We start from the raw sequence: 21,728 nt of genomic DNA, 5'->3' as shown, positions 1-21,728 counted from the left end.
AGGCTGGAGCACGGGGGAAACAACCTGATTGTTGCCCTGTGCTGCTGTGGTGTATCTGTCACCAGAGTATTTGGGTGCAGCTTTCCTGCAGGAGGAGACCATCTATTAGTACAGCACTGACAAGTCCAGCACACACTCCAGAGAAGTGTAGGTAGAGTCGTGCTGGCCGTGTTTGTTACTGGTTACACCATGCCTATCTACCCCCTACTGAATTGTTTCCCAATTGCACATATAACCCTGAGTTAAATGAGCTTCTGTGGTGCGACTGGGATCATTTGAAAGCTGCTTGCACGTTCTTGGGACATAATGGGAAGCTCTGGGGTTTTGAACACCAGATTAACAAAGAGAACCTGTCTGTTACTTTCTTCTTATACAGCAGCACTGGGGCTCAGCCTATGAATGAATCAACGCCGCCAGTTCACTCATCCAGAAATACTTTTTTCAGCAAGTAGCAGCTAGTGCAAAAATTTCAGTGCCGTCTTTGTATTTCCTTGCCTTTTAATAACCACAATTTAGTAATTTAATTTCATGGGTTTATATTCTGTCTTTTTACAGTATTGCCTTGCAGATACTAAGACAGTCTTCTTTCTTCTTGGAAATATTTTTCACTGTTGCAAAGCATCCAAAGTTTAAATAAATACTTGGGCTTTTGGTGGTTTGCGTGTTGGTTTTTTTTTTCTTCCTTTCCTTTTTTAACTACACAGTTCCAGGAAAGGAATTATTAAACCTGGATTCCATGGTAAATGAGGGCTTGGAGGGGGAGAAGGCAAAGGCTACTGTGGCTGAGCTGAAGGACAGAGAGCAGACTCCTTAACAAGTCAAGGATCTAAATCTAAGCTATTGCGTTCCCAAGAGACAGTTGTAATGATTACATTCTGTGGTTGATTTATTTATAACTATAGCAGTTGCAGTGGGAACAAAACATTAGGCCAAATTCTGACCTCAGAATATAAATCTAGAATCATATCGCTCTGATTTTTTAAATTTTGATGGCATGACTTTGGATTCATGTTACTGTGACTGAAATCAGACTCTGTTCTGTTGTATTAGATTAAAATTTTTCTTCCAGAAATCCTTTCTCCCATCCTTTTGTCTAATTTTGAAGACATAGAGCCACAAGAGTGTATGTTTAATCTAGTGCTGTAGCCACCTGTGTGTGCTCATCTGTACCTTGAGGCTGACCAGACTGTGGGCCTCCTCCATGCTCCAGGGACAGACCGGCTGGCAGGTTCTCCAAGGCTGAGGAGTCCAGCTCACTGCACAGCTACCAGTTGCTTTCAGTGGCACAAGACACCATGTCAGTTCGTAAACCAGTTCTGCAGGAAGGGGAGAGAAGTCAGAGAGTCGTCATGGATTCTGCTGTAGCTAGGTGATAAATCTGCTGTAGCAGCAATGTTTAAAAGCAAATGAAGCAGAGATAGCTTTGCAGAATTGGAGAAGTTCTGCAATGGCAAATGAAGATACAAGGCCTGTCTGAAAACTTAATGCACGTGAGGAGCAAGGGGAACACTGCAAGTTTATTATGTACCCTAGGCTGTTCTGAACCGGCTATTTTTTTTTTCTGCGTGTTGTTTCCGTGTCCTCAAATTGACTGCCTAACACATCTAAAAAGCTGATAGATGAAAAGTCCTCACTCGCAGCAGAAACAGTGCTTTAAGGCCTTTGCACTTAACTGCCTGTAACTGTTAAGTGGGAACATGGGATGCAGAGAAGTTAAAGGATTTGTCAGCTTATTTTATTCATCTTGTTTTAGTCGGTTAATATAGAAGTATGAGTTTCTTCATTATGGTAACATTCTTCAGTAACAATGATATGTCAACTCATGGAAGATAAAACTAATTATTCTCTATTTTGTGACGTGCCTATTCTGGATCAGAAAATGTATACCTTCAAGAATTCATCTCTCAGTTCAGCGAACTAGCCTGCAGTAACAAGTGCTAGCTATTCCCCTTCCCACCTTCTAAGACTCAACATTTTGTTGGGTGTATTTTTAAAATTCTGGCTTGGGTAGCTTTAACAAAAACGTAAAACAGGCTGCTGCTGTAATCATTCCTGAATTTAGCTATGCTCTAATGGCTGAAATGTGATCTCCCTGGTTAATAAGCAGCTAACTGGGGCTTTTGTTATGTTTTTTGATAGATTGTATTTATTTTGCCCTTGGAAATAACAACAGTCGTTTGTTATAATCCAGGTGTTTGGCTAATCCTATGGAGTTTTGACTCAAATATTGCCAAGATATCTATACATATTATCATTTCCGTAGCTTAGTGTCATAACTTGAGCATTTAGGCCTCCTCCTCTGTGGCCTTCAATATTATCCATAGCATTGAGATGAATGGATGTGACAACCAAAAGCAAACATTTCCTGAGGTGATAAAGTAGTTGTGCTTTGATAGATGCAGCTATTTCGCTGGTCCCTGGTTTGTACATCAGGAGTAAGAAGGGCTGCACTGCATCTCTCAAGACTTGCCTCTGCTGAATCCTTTACAGGCCAAAAAAAACCCAAGATGCTTTCCCATGTTATCTGCACTTCAGCGTTGGCAAATGTAGAGGCAGGTCAGGGATACACTGAGCAGGACACTTGTGCGTGATGATGGGCTTCCCCTCTTGCGCGCCCGCAGACAAAGCGGTGTTCACATCCCCGGGGGGATGTACCCTGGGACCTCCGTGGCCTACCAGGGAGTCCAGAACAAGGCACGTGTTTCTGCTGATGGCACCCAGACTGTTACAGCCACAGCTGATCGTCTATGTAATCTATAATCAAAAATCTGTTCTCAGTATGGAAATTCTCCCTGTATATCCTCATGTCCTCCTCAGTGAAACTGGGCACATTGTCCACTAATTCACCACTCTTAAGAGTGCTGAGCGGTATTTAACAGGAGCCTAAAATTTGAAAACTAGAAAGCTTGCAACAGTGTTAATTTAATATCTCCATTTTCTTTCTGCAAATAATAAGTTTTTTTCTTGTTGAGAGCATGAGCTGGGCTTTTAGGAAGTATGGGTTTGTTTAGCTGTGAGTTTTTTTCGTTTTTTTTAAAAGAGCAATAACTACAGTTATGTAGAATCACAGAACGTGTTGGGTTGGAAGGGACCTTTAATGGTCATCTCCTCCAGCCCCCCTGTAGTAAGCAGGGATATCTTTAACTAGATCAGGTTGCTCAGAGCCTCATCAAGCCTGGCCTTGAATGTCTCCAGGGATGGGGCCTCCACCACCTCTCTGGGCAACCGGGGCCAGTGTCTCGCCACCCTCAGTGTAAAGAACTTCTTCCTAATGTCTAATCTAAACCTACCCTGCTCTAGTTTAAAGCCATTGCCCCTTGTCCTATCGCTACATGTAATTCAAATATAACTAAAACATTAACTAAAAAAATCAGGAGGATGTGCAAGAAAGCAAAGTAGCAGTAGAGTTTCGAGTGTGGCACTAAAGTCTGAGGCACAATCATAGCAGGAGATGAACCCTTCAGCTTTTTGGGGCAGCTCAGTGGTACACAATGCCATGCAAGATCTGTCTTCAATGAAGGTGGTTTTACCTGGCTGTTTACTTGCAAGCATTGCTTTTGCTGCTGCATTGGAGTCTCCAGCTGCAAAGTGGTGTGGCTAAGGTATTTTGGAAGAGCTGTTGTCTCTTCAAGAGTTTTTCTATTAGAAGAGTAATTAGATTGGCACACATAACTGGGAGGAAGGTGAAAGCAAAGGGGTCTGTCCTTCAGTCAGTTATTTCAAATTCGGTATTAAATTTGACGCTGTGAAATACCACTGTTGACTAAGATGAGCAGGAGAGTGTCTATCACTTCTACAACAACTTCTGTGTGTATCAGTCTGGGGAACAGCCATCTCAGGATGTAAAGCCAGTGATATTACTGGGACAGTGTGCACTGCAGTGAAAATCACATTTCTGGACATCACAATACTGGGTGTACATTACAATACTGGGTGTACATTAAATTATTCAGGGAAAAAGGATGAGTACCTGTCGGTCTTGATACGTTAAAGTTGCTTAAGTATTTGGTTATCTTTGGTGCTAGCAGACAGATAAATATACATATTAAGTGATCTTCTGGATTGAAAGGGAAGCCTAGGAAGTCATAACCTAGGTTGCAGTTACAAACTCGTGTTTTGCTCCAAAGCTGTTGTCGTGGGAGGATGACAGGATGGTTATGACAACCCTGCCTTCTCTGTTCACAGGTGTTCCCTTCCCAAAGAACTTCCTTCAGATCTGCAAGAAGATACTCTGCCGGCTTTTTCGGGTGTTCGTTCACGTCTACATCCATCACTTTGATCGTATCATCCTTATCGGGGCAGAGGCCCATGTCAATACCTGTTACAAGCATTTTTATTACTTTGTGACAGAGTTCAACCTCATAGACCGCAAAGAACTGGAGCCTTTGGTAAGTGTCGGGTCTGGGGGAAAGCTTTGGGAAATTTTCCGCCTCCCTTCACTGAGCCTTTCCCACACTTGTTGCAGTTTGTTTCCTCTGGCAATAAAGTCCATGATTGAACTCAGGCAATTTAAAGGGATGAAGTCTTGTTTCTGTCCATAGACCCATTCCATCTGCTGCAGTATTTGTGTGATGCTCAGTAGGCTCAGTAGAAAAAGTGCAGTGTATTTCATAAGGAAAAGTACAAGGTGGGAAATACTGCCATTTGAAAATAGAAGTTCATTTGTCTTCTGCTTCTTCCTGTACTATGTATTTTATATACAATTTTGTTCTGTCTTTTTTCGTTGGTCAGTAACAGCATGGTACTCACAGCAATCATTTGAATGCATGTGAAGGGAACAGTGGTCTATATAAAAATGAATTATTTTGTGGATTTTTTTTTAATCTTTAAGTAGGTGTTTGTGAAGGCATTGAGTGTGTTAGATCCAGAGCACACTCTAGGTCTAAGTGAGACAGATGAGGTGAGACAGAGGTTCAGACAATTAGCAGTGTAACAAAACCAGACGCTTCCTTTTGGACTGAAAAAGATCAAAATTGAATTCATTGTTTCCAACAGTAAGGCTCCAAAAATGGAAGTGCTTTTGCTCTTGCTTGAACATGCAAATGAAATAAAAGTGTAAGCAGAGAAGGAAAAGTAAGGCACAATTCAGAAAGCAGTGTATGCGCAAACCTTCACTGTGGGCATTTAGCCAGCTTTAAAAGGGATCAGGGTAACATTTCTCCATGGGTCAGAGTCTGGAAAATACTGTGTCATACAGCTTATTGATGAAGTGCTAGAACCATTGGGATTTTTTTTTCCACAGAATCACAGAACGGCTGAGGTTGGCCGGCACCTATGGATATCATGTAGTCCAAATGCTCAAAGTGGTGTCACCTAGAGAGGGCTGCCCAGGACCACGTCAAGTTTTCAGTTGTTCCACATAAAGGCACATTGCAAAGAGGTGTATAGCTTAGTTGGTATGAAACGGTTCTGAAAGTATGGCAAAGTGATGTTTGCCTGCGTTTCTGCAGAAGCCAGAGCTGTGACAGGTGTGGTGCATGTATATGGTTATGTTGATTGAAGGAGAGCCTGTAAAGTGAGACAAAATAGATGGTCTTGTTTTCAGCAGTTCACAAGGCCTGCTAAAAGACTGCATATGGTGTGTATTCATAACTTGCAGTGCATCTATGGTATCTTTTTAGATAGGAAAACTTAATATGCCCTCTAAATTTGTCCTAAGGGATAGAAGCAAGCCCTGCTAAGAGAACTTGGCTGCCAGAGTAGTGATCCTATGTTAGCTGTAGCTATTAAACGCCAAGGATGTGTCACAATCAGGAGGATAAGAGGCAGGATATCTCAGAGCTAGGAAGAGTGGCTGTCTTAAGGCCATTACGAGATCCTTGCTTGCTTTGGAATACAGAGAGCACAAAAATTATTTAATGCTGCAGTTGGTGGTTAGCAATATTCCTGCACTAAGCAGACGGACAAAGGATTGGGGCCAGAGTGGCTCAGGAGGTGGCCCAACTCCAGCAGCAGAGCAAGCTAGAATGTGCTCCAACTGGTGCGTGCTTTCCCCTTGCATTCCAGCATTCCCTCCCTTCACAAAATTATCCTTAGGGTCATCATATGATGCGGTATTATTAACTTTGCTGGGACGCAGGGTCTCCCAGAAAAATGTTTCACCTGCACTGAGGAGGCACCATGTCAGCAAACTGACGGAGCTCCACCTGCTTCCATCTTTCTGTCCTTGACTTAGGTGGGTGTCAGCCATGTGGAAATGCAAAAAAAAAACCCCATACATCTGTATTTTTGTCTTCAGCTGGGCAGAGAGGAGGGAAGGAGTTGCCAAACAAAAGCAGACGTTACAAATAATCTTGAATTTTAATGCAGTATTTGAGGATAACCTGTGCCCTGCCAGGTTCACCATGGCAGGAAATGAGCCCACATTATCTCCCTTAATTAAAAAATGGGCTAAGAGCTGATTAAATAAACAGACTGACACATGCTTTAATAAACAAAAAAGCAGCTGATTTATCAACATAACTTCAAGAATGGAGAATAATTGTGGAAGCAGGCAGTAGGTGAATAGTAATATTAGCCTGCAGGACTTATGTTCTTTGTTTAAAATAGATTTTATCAGCCTTTTGCAACTCAGTACAGCAGTTATAAAATGAGTGAAGCAAATGAGTCAAATAGGGTTCCCCCTCACATTCAGGAGTTGCGTAACTTGTCCTTTCTGCAGTCAAAGGGAGATACAGTTTAAAATGCTGCTTATCTTTTTCCCATTCCCATCGCTACGTTAATTTGACAGATTCCCTAGTCTTTCGTAGAGCTGTTTTATGTGGGGACAAAAAAGGAAGCTGTCACAGTCACTGACCCCACAGGTGGTCCTGAGGAAAAAAAAAAAGCATGTCCAATTGGTTAATTTGGGTAAAAAGAAGTAGTCTGAAAGCATGTCTGCCCTTTTTCTGCAGCTAACAGGCAGACAAGGCAGTCTGCACTGTGAGAGCTCTCAGAAGACCTTTAAGGCATGCTTCCATGGGGAGGCTATCAGGAAATAAACCAAGGTTTGAATTTTAAGACATGGCATCTGCTTTGTGCTGGCTCCCTCTGTGACCAGCTTTATTTCCCACTGGCAGTAGTTCACCTCAGTTCACTTCTGAGCTTCTTCCCACGACCAAAACTGTCTAGTGGGCTGGTGCCTGTTACCTCCATCCCACCCTCACCCTGTGTAGGTGACTGCTTGTGTTGGGTACTTGAAACACTAAAAGTGCATTTTAGTGAGAATCTTAATGCAGCTGCCTCAGCACAGTAACTTACTGTTGCAGCCCGGCTACAGTGAGTAATGCCCCTCTCCTTCCTTCCTGTGATCACTTTTCTCTAGCAACAGATTTCATACTATGTAGGACTTAAGAAATACACCAGAGTACTTTTTAAGTACATTATGAGCAAAACAGCCTTGGTTCAGGGAATTTTACTTAATTTATTGACAGTTAACAAAACTTTGGCTTACACATCTGGGTATCGAGGAAGAAGAGACAACTAAACAAAACACTTTGTGAAGAAATACCTTTCTTCCCTAGGCTCTAACTCAGTAAAAAACTTTTCTTCCCCCCTTCCAGGTCTCAGCTCACCTTGGTTTTGCTGCGTATTACAGTCAGCTACTCTGAGAGGTGGGGGGCGATGAAGGAGACTGAGGATGTGTGTGCTGCTGCTTACTTCTTACTTGTTTTCCTCCACTCCAGCATGAGTTTACCGTGGGACACAGTCCCTCCATGGTGTCCCTGCTCTGGAGCGGGTTGCCCATGACCTACAGTCCCTTCAGGGGTGTGCCTGCTCTGGCACTAGAATGCATCTCCAGCCCCATCCCCAACAGTGCCACCAGCCTTCTTCTCTCAGCGGCTGCTGCTTTCTTAAATATCTGTGAGCAGAGACACCATGTGCTTCTCTGACTGGTTGAAGATTTGGCACATGGTGGGTTATTTGCAGTGGTTTCGGGGCAGCTAGAATTAGCTATAACTGTCCGAGTGCAGTTCGTGACCTCCCACCACAACAAGGCACCCCTGTAGCCCCCTACTACCAAAACCCTGCCAGTTATGCCCAGTACAAAGCATCCTCTGCAAAGTCACTCATACGCAATCTGTTGGTTAAAGCCTTGCTTTCTGTTTGCAGTTTTGTTGTGGGTTGCTTGCCTGTCTCCGGGTAATAGCTCTCTTCATGATTTTTCCCATGTGTAATATAAAAATATTTAGCATTTGACAGAAGTATTGTGAACCTGAATTCAACAGTGTTTGCAAGGTACTCTGATGTCATGAAATAAGGGTTGTAATAAGAGTAGAGCTTGCTCCTAGTTCAATTTCCTACCTTCAGCAGCTGCTGGATCCTTGACACATACAAAAGGAATGGGAAGACCAAAACTTCTGTGTTCCTTAACTTGGCATTCGCTGATTTGCTTTGCTGTTGCTTTAGGAGTTCCACTGGTGAAAATGGAGTGTACAACCACCACACCGTCATGCTTTCTAGCTCTGTAGGCATCCCATGAAACTAGCAGTGTTAGTCTGGGCTCTGAACTACAGATCCAGACCCTTGTTCCCCTTCTCTCTCGGGGTAGATTGGATATCTTCAGAACTGCTTCATAGAACACCTTATTGAAGTGTTCTCAATATATATAACCATATACTCTATGCCCCAGCTTGAGAAAGGTGTAGCTCTTTTCAGTTAAGATATAACTTGAGACCTGTTTTTAATATATTTTGCTGGGACAGGTCACTTATCAACTTTTTTCACTTTTAAGGAATACAAGCTGCTGTATGGAAGGCAACATAATCCCTTCCAAATAGTTTTTGATTTCTTTAGCTCAGCATGGCATAAATCATCATAAATCTGATTTTCCACTGAAGAGAGGCAAATATCTTCTCTGATACACATCACTTTCCATTTCTCCCATCTCAGAAAAGACAGGCTAACTTAGCAGGAGTAAAGTACTGCTATAGTAGAGCAGGACCCTCCTGAAGGAATCTTTCATTCCAAAGTGTCTTCTAGTGATGTGGCAGCATCAGGTCACAGAAGTTCTCTGATATAAATAACACTGTTTCAAAGAAAAAGAATTCCTCTTTCCATTCCTCAGTGTGAGGGGGTGGGGTGTCTTTTTTATCAGTTGCTGGTGACCCCCTTGATGTGCCTGGTTTGGCTTGGTGGTTGCGGAGCCAGTTTACTGCTGCAGTCCAAGCCCAGCTGGAGCAGGCACAGCTCCCGTCATGAAACCCAAGGAACAGTGCAGCTACAGCAACATGACATCCAGAAAGGAAGGGGGGAAGAAAAAACTAAAACCTTCTGAAAAGCAATAAAATTAATGCCAGAGAGGCATTAAACCACATCGTGGTTGTTTCCCCCACGCCCCCCACCCCCCGGCCCAAGAAGGAAGGTGCCTCTCAGAGAGACAGAGGCAAAGCAGCAGCTGTACTTCTCCCTCGGTCATGTAAGAGCCTTCTCATTCAGAAGCCTAGAGATCTGTGACTGAATCTCAGTGCAAAGCATTTTGTTGGGTAACAGTTAGTTGGTGATGCAGCCGTTTGCCCCCAGCTTCTCAGCCTTGATCTGTCTGTATTGCAGTATCTTGATTTGATTTCTAAATCTGTGCATTTTAATTTGCCTGATTTTTCACTGTGCCTTGTGTTTGTCAGAGTTAAGTTTAAAAAAAAAACCAAAAAACAAATAGCTGACAACATGGTGAAATTTCAGTGTTAAATTTGGAGATCTGAACATGGTGTAATTCTCTTGGAGGAACAAAGTTCCCAAGATGCATTTGTTTTGGTTTTTTTTTAATTTGTGGGAGGTGTGGACCTGTCTCTTGTTCTCACTGTTGAGCATTACTCGTTAACATAACCTTAAATTACATCTCAAAAGAGGAGAGATAGGGAAAAAAAAGATATTTAGTCTTTTTGCTGTGTGTATCTATGCAATGTCATGGAGGGCCTGAGAATGTGTGCAGGGTTTGTATATTCAATACGCACTCTGAAACTCACGTTCTAATAAAAAATGTAGATGGCAAACCCAAGTATATTTCATCTCTCTGTGGCCACCCAGTTACAAAACTGTGGGCAGGTCAAGCATTCATATTGTGCCAATGTGTGGTGGGAGGTGATGTGGGAGGAGGACCCTGCCAAAAAGGAAGGAATGATTCACGTGCTTTGAGTACATTTGCTTCTCTCACAACTATTAGGAACTGTCAAATGCACAAATCTGTTTGCCAGAAATACCAGTATACACCATTTTTGTACATTTTTGTTTAACCAGTGTAGTGTCCTCTTACAGAGCAAAGATTTTGTGCTCTTTTCAGAAATACCCATAAACATATTGCAAACCAGTCAGATTCCCAGCAGATTCCTACGTAACTTTGGAAACTATTGATGGCAGTGAAATTTCCCTCTGAGCACAGGGGTAAAAGACAGCAGAATGTGGCCATCTGCTTTGCTCATTCTCCAGAAGTCTTTTTTTTTTTTTTTTTTTTTAAATCTCATCCTGTGACAACATTGACCTTTTCCTCAGAATTCATTTTTTATAAAAATTTTTTTTTAATTAGAACAGAAAGTAAAAATTACACTTCAGTGAAGAAAAATAGAGAATGATATTATTTACATGTGCTATTCTGATAACTGTTAAAATGCTGATTTCATTTAAATGCATAGACAATGGGCCATGGCAGCAATCGGATAGCATTGGGGCTGGAAGCGGTGGCAGTCAGTAGAGCTGAGTGTATAAAAATGGTGAAGCTGATAATTGCCTCCATGAGGATGGGCTTCCTCTGTGGGATGAGCAAAACCAGTAAGGTTTTTCTGCCATATTTTCCAGTGTTCTCAGTGTAAAAGCTTTATAGCATAATTGGCTTTGATAACATTTTAATCCATATTTGGGGCTGCTTAAAAGTAACCATCTAAATGTGTTTTTTTTCACATCTCTATGGAAAACTTTCTGAATGGAATTTCTAGTGCTTGTCCAGGCAGTCTACTGAGTAAAGAGATGCGTGTTTAATACATTAACCTAATCATTAAACTCTGTTCAGTTGGTTTTTTTGGGGGGGGGGGTTGTTGTGGGTTTTTTTTCCTCTCTCTTTTTGCCCCCTAGGAAGCAATATTATATAATATTTTGAAAAACCTATTATGGACTGCATGGCAGAAGATTTCGAAGTTAAATGTGTTCAGGAAATTACACTTTGAGGTTTGCGTAATGACTATAACTCTACCCTCTTATATTTTGTAATTCAGAGCTGCGTTGATGCGCTGGTGACACTGACAGAAATATGAGGCACTTTCTTTTCAGTCCGTGGAATTATTCCAGATCTTCTTACAGAATTCACAGAAAAATCTAGCCCTGCAGTCACAGGTGGTATGTTCCTGTGCTGGTTTTCCAACAACTGTAGTATTACACAATATGCTGCTTTGTGTGCTGCTGTAGGGTGCTCTGCACCCCATGGATATATTAACTGACAGGTTTGTGGGCACGTTTAGCAGAAGAACCAAAAACTATAAGGGGGAAAGGAAGAGTTCTTTTTGTATTTACAGCCGGGATGTCAGAAGTGCTGTCTTATGTTGGGCACTGTTTGTGAAAAGATGTTTTTTACATCTCCAGGCCTTTTGGCTAGTATCTTCCATAATCTATTTTTAAAAAGCCAAAAACATTTAAGGTATAGTTCCATGGTCATTTTAAGCCCTTTCTACAGAAGAGCTGTAGAAACCCTTCTTAGTATTATTTGCATCCCTTGACAAGTTCAGCTCTAGCTGCGCCTTGGCTGTCCTGACCCCATCCCTACACAACCGGGCAGCATCCCCATACTCTTCCCAGGATACCTGTTCCTGCTTCCACTGCCTGTGTGTTTCCTTCTTACCCTTTAGTTTGAGCAGCAGATCTCAACTCAGCTATGCTGGTCTCTTGCCTTCCTTTCCTGATTTCTTACACCTGGGGATCAAGAGCTCTCGTGCTCTGTGAAAGTGTCCTTAAAGACCTGACAGCTCTGTTCTGCTCCCTTGTGCCTGAGGGCAGTTTCCCAGCAGGTCCTATTGACTAACTCCTTGAACAGCTGGAATTTTTGCTAGGACACTTTCTTGAGCAGTAACAACACTGTCTAATATTGGCACAAGACAGGTGGCAGAAACATGGAGCCGGGGGAATTGTAATGGCTTTTGTGGTATCCTGCACTTCTGACGGCACAAAAACAGCCCAAAGTATTGTCCTTCACTGTATGCTGGAAGAGTGAGTGTCCCTACCTTCATCTGGGAGTTTGGGCTTGCAGCAGTTGGTAGTGCTAGTCCTGCCAGGTGTTCAGGACATCACACAGACGTCAGGATACCAAATCAAGAAGTCTGCATTTTCTCCAAGTTTCTAGAGTTTCTCCAAGCACCCTGTTTCAGGATGAGCTAATTAAAAGTACCGTAGGCAGGTGGTGCTCGGGTGATCACTGAAGACTTTCTCTTTTATGCTTTTTGCTTTGCCAGCGCTATAACAAGGCATAAATATCTGTCCTACAGCCCTGTCACTACTGTGCATGAGGCCCAAGCAGCTGCTGTTACATATCCAATTTTCTACAAACAGTACATCTTTTCACAAAATAATTAGTGGTTTTGCTGCTTCTTTGTCTATACCACAAAAAATGTTTACTCATCAGGCACTTCTTTGCCAGAAATGCCATAGACATAGTAGAAATACCATGAACATAGCCCGTCTGGCACTAGCCCCATCCAGTGCTCACAGTGGAAAGTATCAGCAGTAGCCGGCTTAACAAAATATGGCAAAGTATTGGCATTTTGATGAGGGTACACTCAGGTGAAACAGTCCATTTTCTCCATATGTCTGTTTTCTCCATACGTCCATTTACAATCTTTATGAAAGCAGTGATGGTACTCATAAATCAATAGACTGTGAAATATAAGTTATTTGCCAGTCAGTAGAGGACAGTTTGAGCTCAAGAGCAGAGGATAACTAATTTCATTAAAGTCGCTGTGTTCTTGTTATCACTATCCTTTATACCTGCCCAATCCTATTTTTATATTGCTGCTCATTGCCATCGAAGTACAGCCCTTCAGATCCTTCTGAAGTGTCCTGTATTGTAGCACTTACAAGAAGCAAGACAACAATAATATTAACACATTGTTCTAAAGATATCTCTGGCCTTTTATCCTTGTAGATTTCCTAGTGAGTTCTGCGTGCTGTCTGGATGGCTTAAATTTTAGGCAGGGAACACGAAAGGCTTAGTCTCGTTCAGAGTCATAGATGCTGCTTGTGTTCCAGAGGGATAGCTGATCATTCCCTATTTAATCTATCATTAACAGATTCTGATCCAAGAATCTATCAGTGAAGCTTCTGTATGAAAAGCTTTTCTTCCCACTTTCCTCATGCCTTGATGCTGGGGCATTCAGAGGGAGAGCTGGCGGCTCCCTGACACTCTGATAAGACCAGGCAAGCCCAGCCCAAATAGCTTGTTCTGCAGAAGGTGGCACCTAGCTCTCCCATCCCTTCTGACGTGCTTTTGTCTGTCCTCCCACAAAATGGCACACCATGCCCTCTGCTAGATGGAATTGACTGTCAGCCTCTCTTAATGCAAAATTCACTTGCTAAATATTTACCATGTGCCTTGTAGAAAACTGTGCCCAACAGTTACATGTGCCAGTAGATGCAGAACTAATACCATTGGGTACACACATACTGTGTGTCTACACATATTGATGCAGGTACATATGGATAACTGAATCAGAGGTGGTTTGCGAACGTGTGTGTGTTTTTGTGTTCAATGGCTCTCTTTAGGCATGTAAATTAGGCATACGGCTATTCTAAAACTGTTCAAAATTCAGGTACATTTGTGTTCAGAAGTACAAATCACAGTATTAATTTACCTAATAATTTCATTTTCCTACAAGGTTATTGCTTATAGTTGCTTTAAATTCTGTTACTTATCACAAAGTGATAGAGTGACCTAGTCCTTGTTTGGGTATTATCCGAAATTAGATAAATACTCATTGAGCCAACTTTAAAGTAGGTATACTTTCTTTCTTCCCACCCCCACCCTAGTTGTTTGCTTCAGTAAAAGAGTCCCATTCAGGCAAGGCTTGTCACTGCTGCCAATTAGGCAGCAGTAATTTTTAATTCTGGGGGAAAAAATAGAAAAAAAAAGAGAAACGAGGCGTTTCCTGCCCCCAGTCCATTTTTTCTAGTTCAACGTGGTATGGTGATAATATCCAACAGGATTTATTTTAGGTTGTACAAATGATGAGAATTTCTCAACAAATGAATCTGATCACTAACTGAACAAGAAACCAGTGGTAGGTAAATAAATGCCAACTTCTCCATCTCCTCCATTTCCTGCAAGAAATTAGGGGAGGAATGAGAACTCCAGGAGTTGACGTTGATGAAAAGTAAGATTCTCAACTTTGATGCTCAAAGAAAGCAGAGTCATAAGATGCACTGCAGTGCCAGAATTTCTGAGTAAATAATTTCTGGCATGCATGTTTTTAATGACTATTTTTATCACATCAGCTGCTTTGCTTGAACTGAACCCAGGCACACGCTGAGAACTGGAGAACAGGAGGAGTTTCCTACTGACAGTTTTCTATGTGTCATCGACACATCAGAGGTTGTGGAGTGGTTCTTTGGTGCTCTGGATTAACCCCGGTGCGGTCTCGTGTGTCAATACAATTATCTCTCATTTGTGGATACATTAAGTGCAGGTGTCTGTTGCTGCTGAGGAGTACACCACATATGTCCTGTTTTGAAGTTTAGCTAACGAATGTTAATTATAGCATGTTGAATAAAAAGGGCTTCTCCAAATTAATCCACATTTCACAGTTTGTAATAAACATGGCACATTTGTACTTCAAAGAGATTATTAATACAAGATCTATATATATAACAAGAGTTATATTAAAAAGTCCAGAATAAAATGAGAACAGGATACTTTTGAAGAATCTTATTCCTCCAAATGTCTTCAATTTTGCAAAATACTAGAAGAGCAGAAACTAACTGCAAAATTGCATCAATCTGATACCTTTGCACTTCTGTTTTTTTACAATGAACTCCTATGAGATTGCTATCATAATAATAAAAAAAAAAATCTTTTCCATAATTATTTAATTCATTATGAGCTTCTGATAAGTTAGTGTGAATCTTGCCTAGTCAATAGGTTGTTGCTCTGTGCTAGCTCAGGATATGTGGGGAGTAGCGAGCTTGCTTACAGCAACAAGGAGAAAAAGCAGAGTAGAAAAGGCAATTATGGTTGCAAGACCACAAAAAATGACAAGGGCATTCCAGGTCAGGTGTGGTATAAAAAAGAAGTTTGAAACTATTTGCTTTATAATGGATACGTAAGTATTTCTTCTACTCACCTGTGAGCTTCCTGCACATGGACTTGCCCCTGTGTTGAAATTCTGAGCTGAATTAGAGCCAAAATTGCTCCTTGGTAACCACAACATCATACCTTACCTAGTAACTTGTAGCCGATGTGGAACAGAGTTGCAATTTATGCCCCATCAAGGAAAAGCCCTGACGAATATACTGTAGGTAGAACCAGAAAGTGGCCAAATCATTAAGAGTTTAATGAAATAGGCTTTTCCATCAGTAGTTTGTATGAGTCCATTTGCACTAGTTCTTACACCAGTTACCAAAAAGGGTCCTTGCTGATTGTGCTCAGTGTGGAAGGCACATTAACAGCAAGCGGAGACTGGGAAAAGCTTTTTCACCAGCACTGAGAAAAGTATAATTGGAACTCCTCTGCCATGGTTCCTGTAATGCTTTTGTCCTGTCTGCATTAGCACCTCAACTGCTCTTATTATTGTGGAGAGAACTACTGCTGTTCATCCTCTTTGACAAAATATCATCTTCCCAGTTTAGGTACATCCTGTGCGTCTCTGAATAATGTGGATCGGCTGCCCTTACTAGACTGAAACAAGGAGCCAACCCAATTGTGAATGTTGTCAATCTTCACAAATAAAAGGCTGCTTTAAAAAAAATAACAGCAGCAAAACTCGAGATTTCCTAGAACTCAAAACAACTTGAAATTTTGGATAACTGTTCAAAAAATATCATTTCCTTTGTGTAACATTTAACAGCTTAATACAGTAGTCTATCTGGCATCAGAAGGCAATTTTGAAGACATTATTTAAAACAAGTTTCAGGAAAGCTGTTCTTCCTAGCTAAAAACATGTATTTTCATAATTTGAACAGAACTGGATTAGTGACTCTTTTAGTTTTATTGAGTTTTGATTTGGGCTGTTATTATTCTTTCTAAACTCACACAAATCAGAAAACTGAGAAACAGCAAGTCCAATTTTTCTAATTGTCAAAAGAAAATATCTAGTGACACATGAACTTGGCAGTTTTGTAAAAAAAAAGAGCGAAAGATGTATTCGTTTTCCCATTTAAATAGATCTGTTAGCATATAAAATTATGTATGTGAAATACCTATTATATGCAACAAAATTGTAGTTCATAATAGAGAACATGTATCCTGATAAATTTTCTGAAAAATGTTATGCTAATGATAGTGTTACTGTTTGCTCACTCACTCTGCATGACCTCAGTGCCAAAAGCAGCACATTTGAGGTCCATTTAATAGGGTGAGATAAAACCAACCACAGAAGGACTTTTATTTTATTGTTAGAGAAGACAAAAACGCGTGGAAGGTGAGAGCACCTCCTTGGAATACAATGCGTTTAAGCAAGTCGGACATACAAATGCATGTTCTGTGTTATCTACCTGGATCTAAACCCTGCTGACAGGTGTGTTTCACAGTGTAATTTCCTGATCCTGTTCCCATTTGCCATCAGCTGATAAAACGCCTTTGTCATCAGTGATAAGGGATTACATTTGCAGAGAGGAGTGTTATCTGTGTCCTGCAAACAACACCGTACAAATTCAGGAGTAATCTACTAGAATTGTTATCAGACCATCCGTAGCTTCAAAATAACCACCCTGAAGCCAAGCAGATTGTAGGAGAGATTAATTTAGTCCTGTGCATCATGATAATTGAGACTCATTCAAGTGGAAGACATCCCGAAACCTAACAAAGGAAATACCCAAGTGATCAATATGCCCATTGGACATCTGTTGCCAGTCTGTGGGTCTTTTCTGTCAATGTACAGAGACTGGGGCAACTAAAGAATTAGAGGAAATTTTTTTCAGTAATTCTAAATGAATTCTAATTCTAATTGTAAATTAATATTCAAGGCATGACTCTAACTAAAAATGCCAGAAAAAAAGTTTTGCAAATGACTTAACTGCTACAGATCTGGCTTCAGCCTTTTTATCCTGCCAATTAGCTGTCTGAATATAGATTAGTTGTGTACCACAGGATCTTAGACCGCGTGATCCATGCTATTCCATAGTAAACAGCCTCTTTTGTGACCAAGGTACAAAGAGCTTTGTCCACATGATGATTATTTGTCAATTGTTGAAATCTTTGTGAAGAAAACAACAAAACAAGAAACAAAAAAAGTCACAGAAGTCGTAGCCATTTGTGCTTTGAAGAACACTTTGTAAAATGTTCTTTTAAACTTTCTGCTTCTTCATCTACTTGTTCTGTGGTTCTGATTTGAACAACAAAAAGACTGCACTGTCTCCATGGGGCCTCACTGAGCCTCTCTGCCCGTACGTGGGATCCCCTTGGGTGTCGCTCACTTTTCTGCCTGAGAGGAGGGAGGAGAAACGTATGTCCCAGTGATGCTTGTGTCTGCTCCAGCAGGGCCTTCTAATCATGAACCACAGATCAGAAAGGTTGTTTGTGTATTGCTTTCCTGCCCAACATCGTGTATTTATTCACGGGATTGTTACATGGATATTAAGTTCCTTAACCATAAGACTGTGATTTTTTTGGAGATTGCAGAGCTTGAAGATGTGAGTACATGACAGGGTACATGTGGAAGGTTGTTTTCTCTAGGTCAGTAAGGTGGGACGAGTGAATTGTGCATGGTGTCTGTTGCTGGCATCTCCTTGGTGTCGGCTACTTGGTCAGGTCTTCCAAGCTGCTGGTTACCTCCTGGCAGGGTGTCCCTGCCCATCAGGAGGTAATGCATTTCCACTAACAACTTCTCTGCTGAGACACTTGTATCCACATCTTAAACCCTCACTGTGTTTAAAACAGTTGTCAAAGGGCTGAAACAAGCTGTTGTCGCATCGTCCTTAGGCTTGCCATCGGGCAGTAGGAGAGGGCGAGGAGGGGGAATGCCAAGCCCTGCTTGGCTGCAGTTTGGGAAACTGGAAATGAGGGTGGGACGGAGGCACTGAGCGAGGATTTAATCTTTAAACCTGCTTTTAATTGTGTTTATTAATTTTTCTGGTGTTCTTATAGAATACCATTATTTATACTATTTACTCATGTCACTTCTCTCAGTTTCCCATCAGCTTTTGCACAAGACAGACTGCAGACCCCTTGCTTCCATTAAATACTGGTTTCTTTATGCCTTATGTTTTGCCAACTCCTTATTTGACTCATGCAAGCATAGAAACACCATTTTCTTAGGAGAACATGATTCTTCATTGGGGAACTCATTCTTCTTGTACCCCATTCAGGTTTGATCAGCATCTTCCCATTGGTAGGTTTGTCCCGATAAAAAGATATTTCTTCAGCTGTTCATGCATGCTGATGTCAGATTTTTTCTATGCTTTTCCTGCTTCATTTAAAGGTGAGCTGAGGAGCAGAAATTAAAATAGGTATAGATTTGTGTGATGAATGTATCCGATGTGCATGTTAGAGCAGTAGGGAGGGGAGAGGACCAGACACCCATTAGAGATAAAGATTGATTACCCTTTTAAGACTGTGTGTTGCTTTTTTCCCTTCCTCTGGGAAATCATTTTGGTACTCCCTGAAAAACACTGAGGAATGCACCCTTCCGTGAAATCACAAATACTAAGGAAACATTTCTGGTGCTTACAAAGTGGCTTGTTAGTGTTAACTCCAGCAAGTGAGGAAGTACTTTAAGGACTTGGCAGAAAATACCAAATGTTTCTCTTTAAATTACTTAGAAGTTAGTTCTGTGTTAAATTCTCCTCAGTGGCTGGTGTGTAGGCATATTCAACACGGATTGGGTCCAGATTTTATTTTTTGTTTTGTATTTTGGCGTTGAAAAACAGTATTTATTTCTGCCTTCATTTTTTGAGTTAATTGTGTAATCCAAAATTGAGAACAGGAAAAAGTCTGAATGCAGCAATACAGAATAATGCTCTGGAATTTCTCGTAATTTGTTTTCAAGAAGTGGTGCATCTGGTATCAAAGGCTCTGGTATGTAGAGTTTCTGTTAACGATATTTTGGGTGTTTATTAAGCACAGAAAGATTTGGAAAGTTTTAAATATCTTTAAAAATGTTTGCGTGTGCCTGTCTGTGTCTCTGTCTCTGATTCTCTAGCTTGTCTCTTTAGCCTGTATATTTCATTTAATACCCAGCTGGGGCTGGGTATTGTAGTACCTTAGAGCTAAAGAGGCAGTGTTTCCAGTCTTCCCGCCCTTTCGGAAGAGTCAGTCAACAGCTAGTTGTCATTTCGCATGTTTGGGTAGTACCCTTATGTGCTTTTAACTGATAGTTATTAGTCAAGAACATACCTCTACACCTTTCCCAAACTAAAATGAAGAGTAAAGTTTCAGAGAAGCACAAAACCAGGGAGACTCAGGAAACACTGAAGACTCAGCTTTGAGTTTGTCTTAATGGCTGTGCACCACCAGAAGAATTAAGGAGCCAGATCTCTGTTGAGGTTTGAGGGGGACTTACTTTCCAAGTTAAGTGGAGTGGGACTGTGCGCAGTTCCCTGGTGCCCATCAGAATCAGGGAGAGATTTTCCAGCAGGCTCTGTGAGGAGCCGGTGGTTAGTTTTTAAGGGTTAAGTATCTGAGAGGGAGCATTTGGCAAATAGGAGAGGTTTGCTCTGTAGAAGGCTCAGCAGTAGGCTCTGCGGCACACAGCATCCCTCCTGCTGCCGCGCGGCCCAGGTTGGATGCTGTGGGTACAAACCTTCCTCCAGTTCTCACCAGCATTTGGAGTGAAGCTAATTTTTTCTTTGCCAGCTTCATAATTATGTCAGTCTCTTTGAGAAACCATTTCCTGTTTGGTTTTCTTCCCTATTGCAAATTCCTCTAAGAAAAAAACAACTAGAAGTATGTTCTAATTCACTGCTAGAAGGATCATGTTTTGTTTGGTTTTTTGTTTTTTTTTTTTTTTTAAAAAGCACATCTAGTTCATTGTCATTGGCTGAAATCAGGAAAAGCTCATGCAGGAATGCAGGAATGCAGTGGGATCATATGTGTACTTCTGTGTCCTTCGTTTACCAATAGCAATATAGGTCAATACAGAAGAGTTTCTATGCATTGGAAATGATGACCTTTTTTAAGTTTTAAGATTTTTCTGACTTTACAACTTTAGTGGTACAGGACTGTTAAGTAGAAGCAGGGAGAAAACTGCAGAGCCATTTGCAGCAACATTCTCCTCAGAGGGTGGGAGAATAGGATCTGGGGGGAAGACAGTGGACGTAAGGGACCATGAATATGACTGTATAACCAAACAAAAACCCAGAAATGAAGGCAGGGAGAGGCTTGGGGAGAATTTGTATTACTGTATTCTTCCTCGACAGAAAAGGTAGGAATGGCATGACAGGTTCACACTTCGTGACTCCCGAGCAATAGAACACTCACAGCTGCACATAGCTGAAACATTTCATAAACTCACATGGCAAACAGGTTTAAAGCCCTGTAGTTTACATCTTATGCACAGATTATCTAGGCTGCTACTCTTTCCTCTGCCTGGACACTTTTGTCTATGTCTAAACTCCTGCCTCTGGTGGTATTTTTTTCTTCAAGGTAAGAATGGAGATGAATTTTCATGTTGAATGTGTTGCTTATGATGTTTTATTATTTTATCGGGAGGCCATTTGGCTCTCACTGCTCCTGAAAGAGGGTGTCCAAGTTTACAATGACTTTGACACTGTCCACATGATCTACTGCTTTTCTAACAGGGTAAGATGCTACTGTCTGACTGCAAATAGCTGTTCGTCAGCAGCTGCAGAAAGAAGTGGTGTTTTACCTTGCAGACCTATCAGCTCTTATTGTCAGTACAGTATAGACATGCAGACACTGAGTACATGTAAATTTAGGGGTCCGCAAAGATGAACGCTACCTGGAGAAGCATTAGCACTTAGTTAATCTTCGGATAAGGGAAATAATAATTCAACATCCAGGATGAAAACGGAGACTTTGGAAACATGCACTCCCTTCCTGAGCTTTCTACTTGCAGCAGGTTTTGCTGAGCAAGGTGCCTTTTTGCTGTGTGCCATGGAGGCACCCGCCTCGCTGAGCACCACAAGCCAGAGCACCCTGTGGAGCAGCTTGGAGCACAGATGGCTGGGGAGTGTCCGGGGCAGTGCCAGGCATCCTCGGACGGGAAAACCAGCTCTGGAAACGGTGTCAGGCCCCGCCAGTAAAACTTGTGCATGGTGTCAGACCACATCAGGGATGGTGGCCCCTGCCCTGCCCTGCCCTCCCTAGGAAGAGCTTCCCCAGGGCTTCAGATCAAACTGCGTGCTGCTGGATTTTACCAGCTTCTAAGTGCCTGCTTTGGTCGGGGCTAGTTATCATGGTGTTGATGTAGTAGTAAATTATATGCTGCTGCTCTTCAGTATTTCCTAGCATTGGTGCTTTTTTTGATGTCTCAAAGAAAGAAGAGGGAGAGGCATTATATCTGCTTACGTACAAAACAGTAGGAAGCCGTCCAACAGTGTGCTGAATTATATTAAGTCTGCATTTGGTGTTTGTTGCTCTAAAGGAATAAGCCTAATTGTGGCTG

The 21,728-nt window shown here is 41.6% G+C and overlaps 1 protein-coding gene across 1 annotated transcript in view; it reads left to right on the top strand.

The window, feature by feature from the left end:
* MOB3B (MOB kinase activator 3B) overlaps positions 1 to 21,728 on the top strand; it is a 60,313-nt gene that overhangs the window by 31,806 nt on the left and 6,779 nt on the right. The window contains exon 2 of the mRNA XM_054184901.1: positions 4,186 to 4,388. Coding sequence (XP_054040876.1) covers positions 4,186 to 4,388 — 203 coding nt within the window. The remainder of the gene's footprint in view (positions 1 to 4,185; positions 4,389 to 21,728) is intronic.

Source organism: Rissa tridactyla, chromosome Z (genome assembly GCF_028500815.1).
Source record: "Rissa tridactyla isolate bRisTri1 chromosome Z, bRisTri1.patW.cur.20221130, whole genome shotgun sequence".
Classification (NCBI taxonomy): domain Eukaryota; kingdom Metazoa; phylum Chordata; class Aves; order Charadriiformes; family Laridae; genus Rissa; species Rissa tridactyla.
The sequence above is the reverse complement of the archived record's forward strand: the minus strand, read 5'-3'. Positions and strand labels throughout refer to the sequence as shown.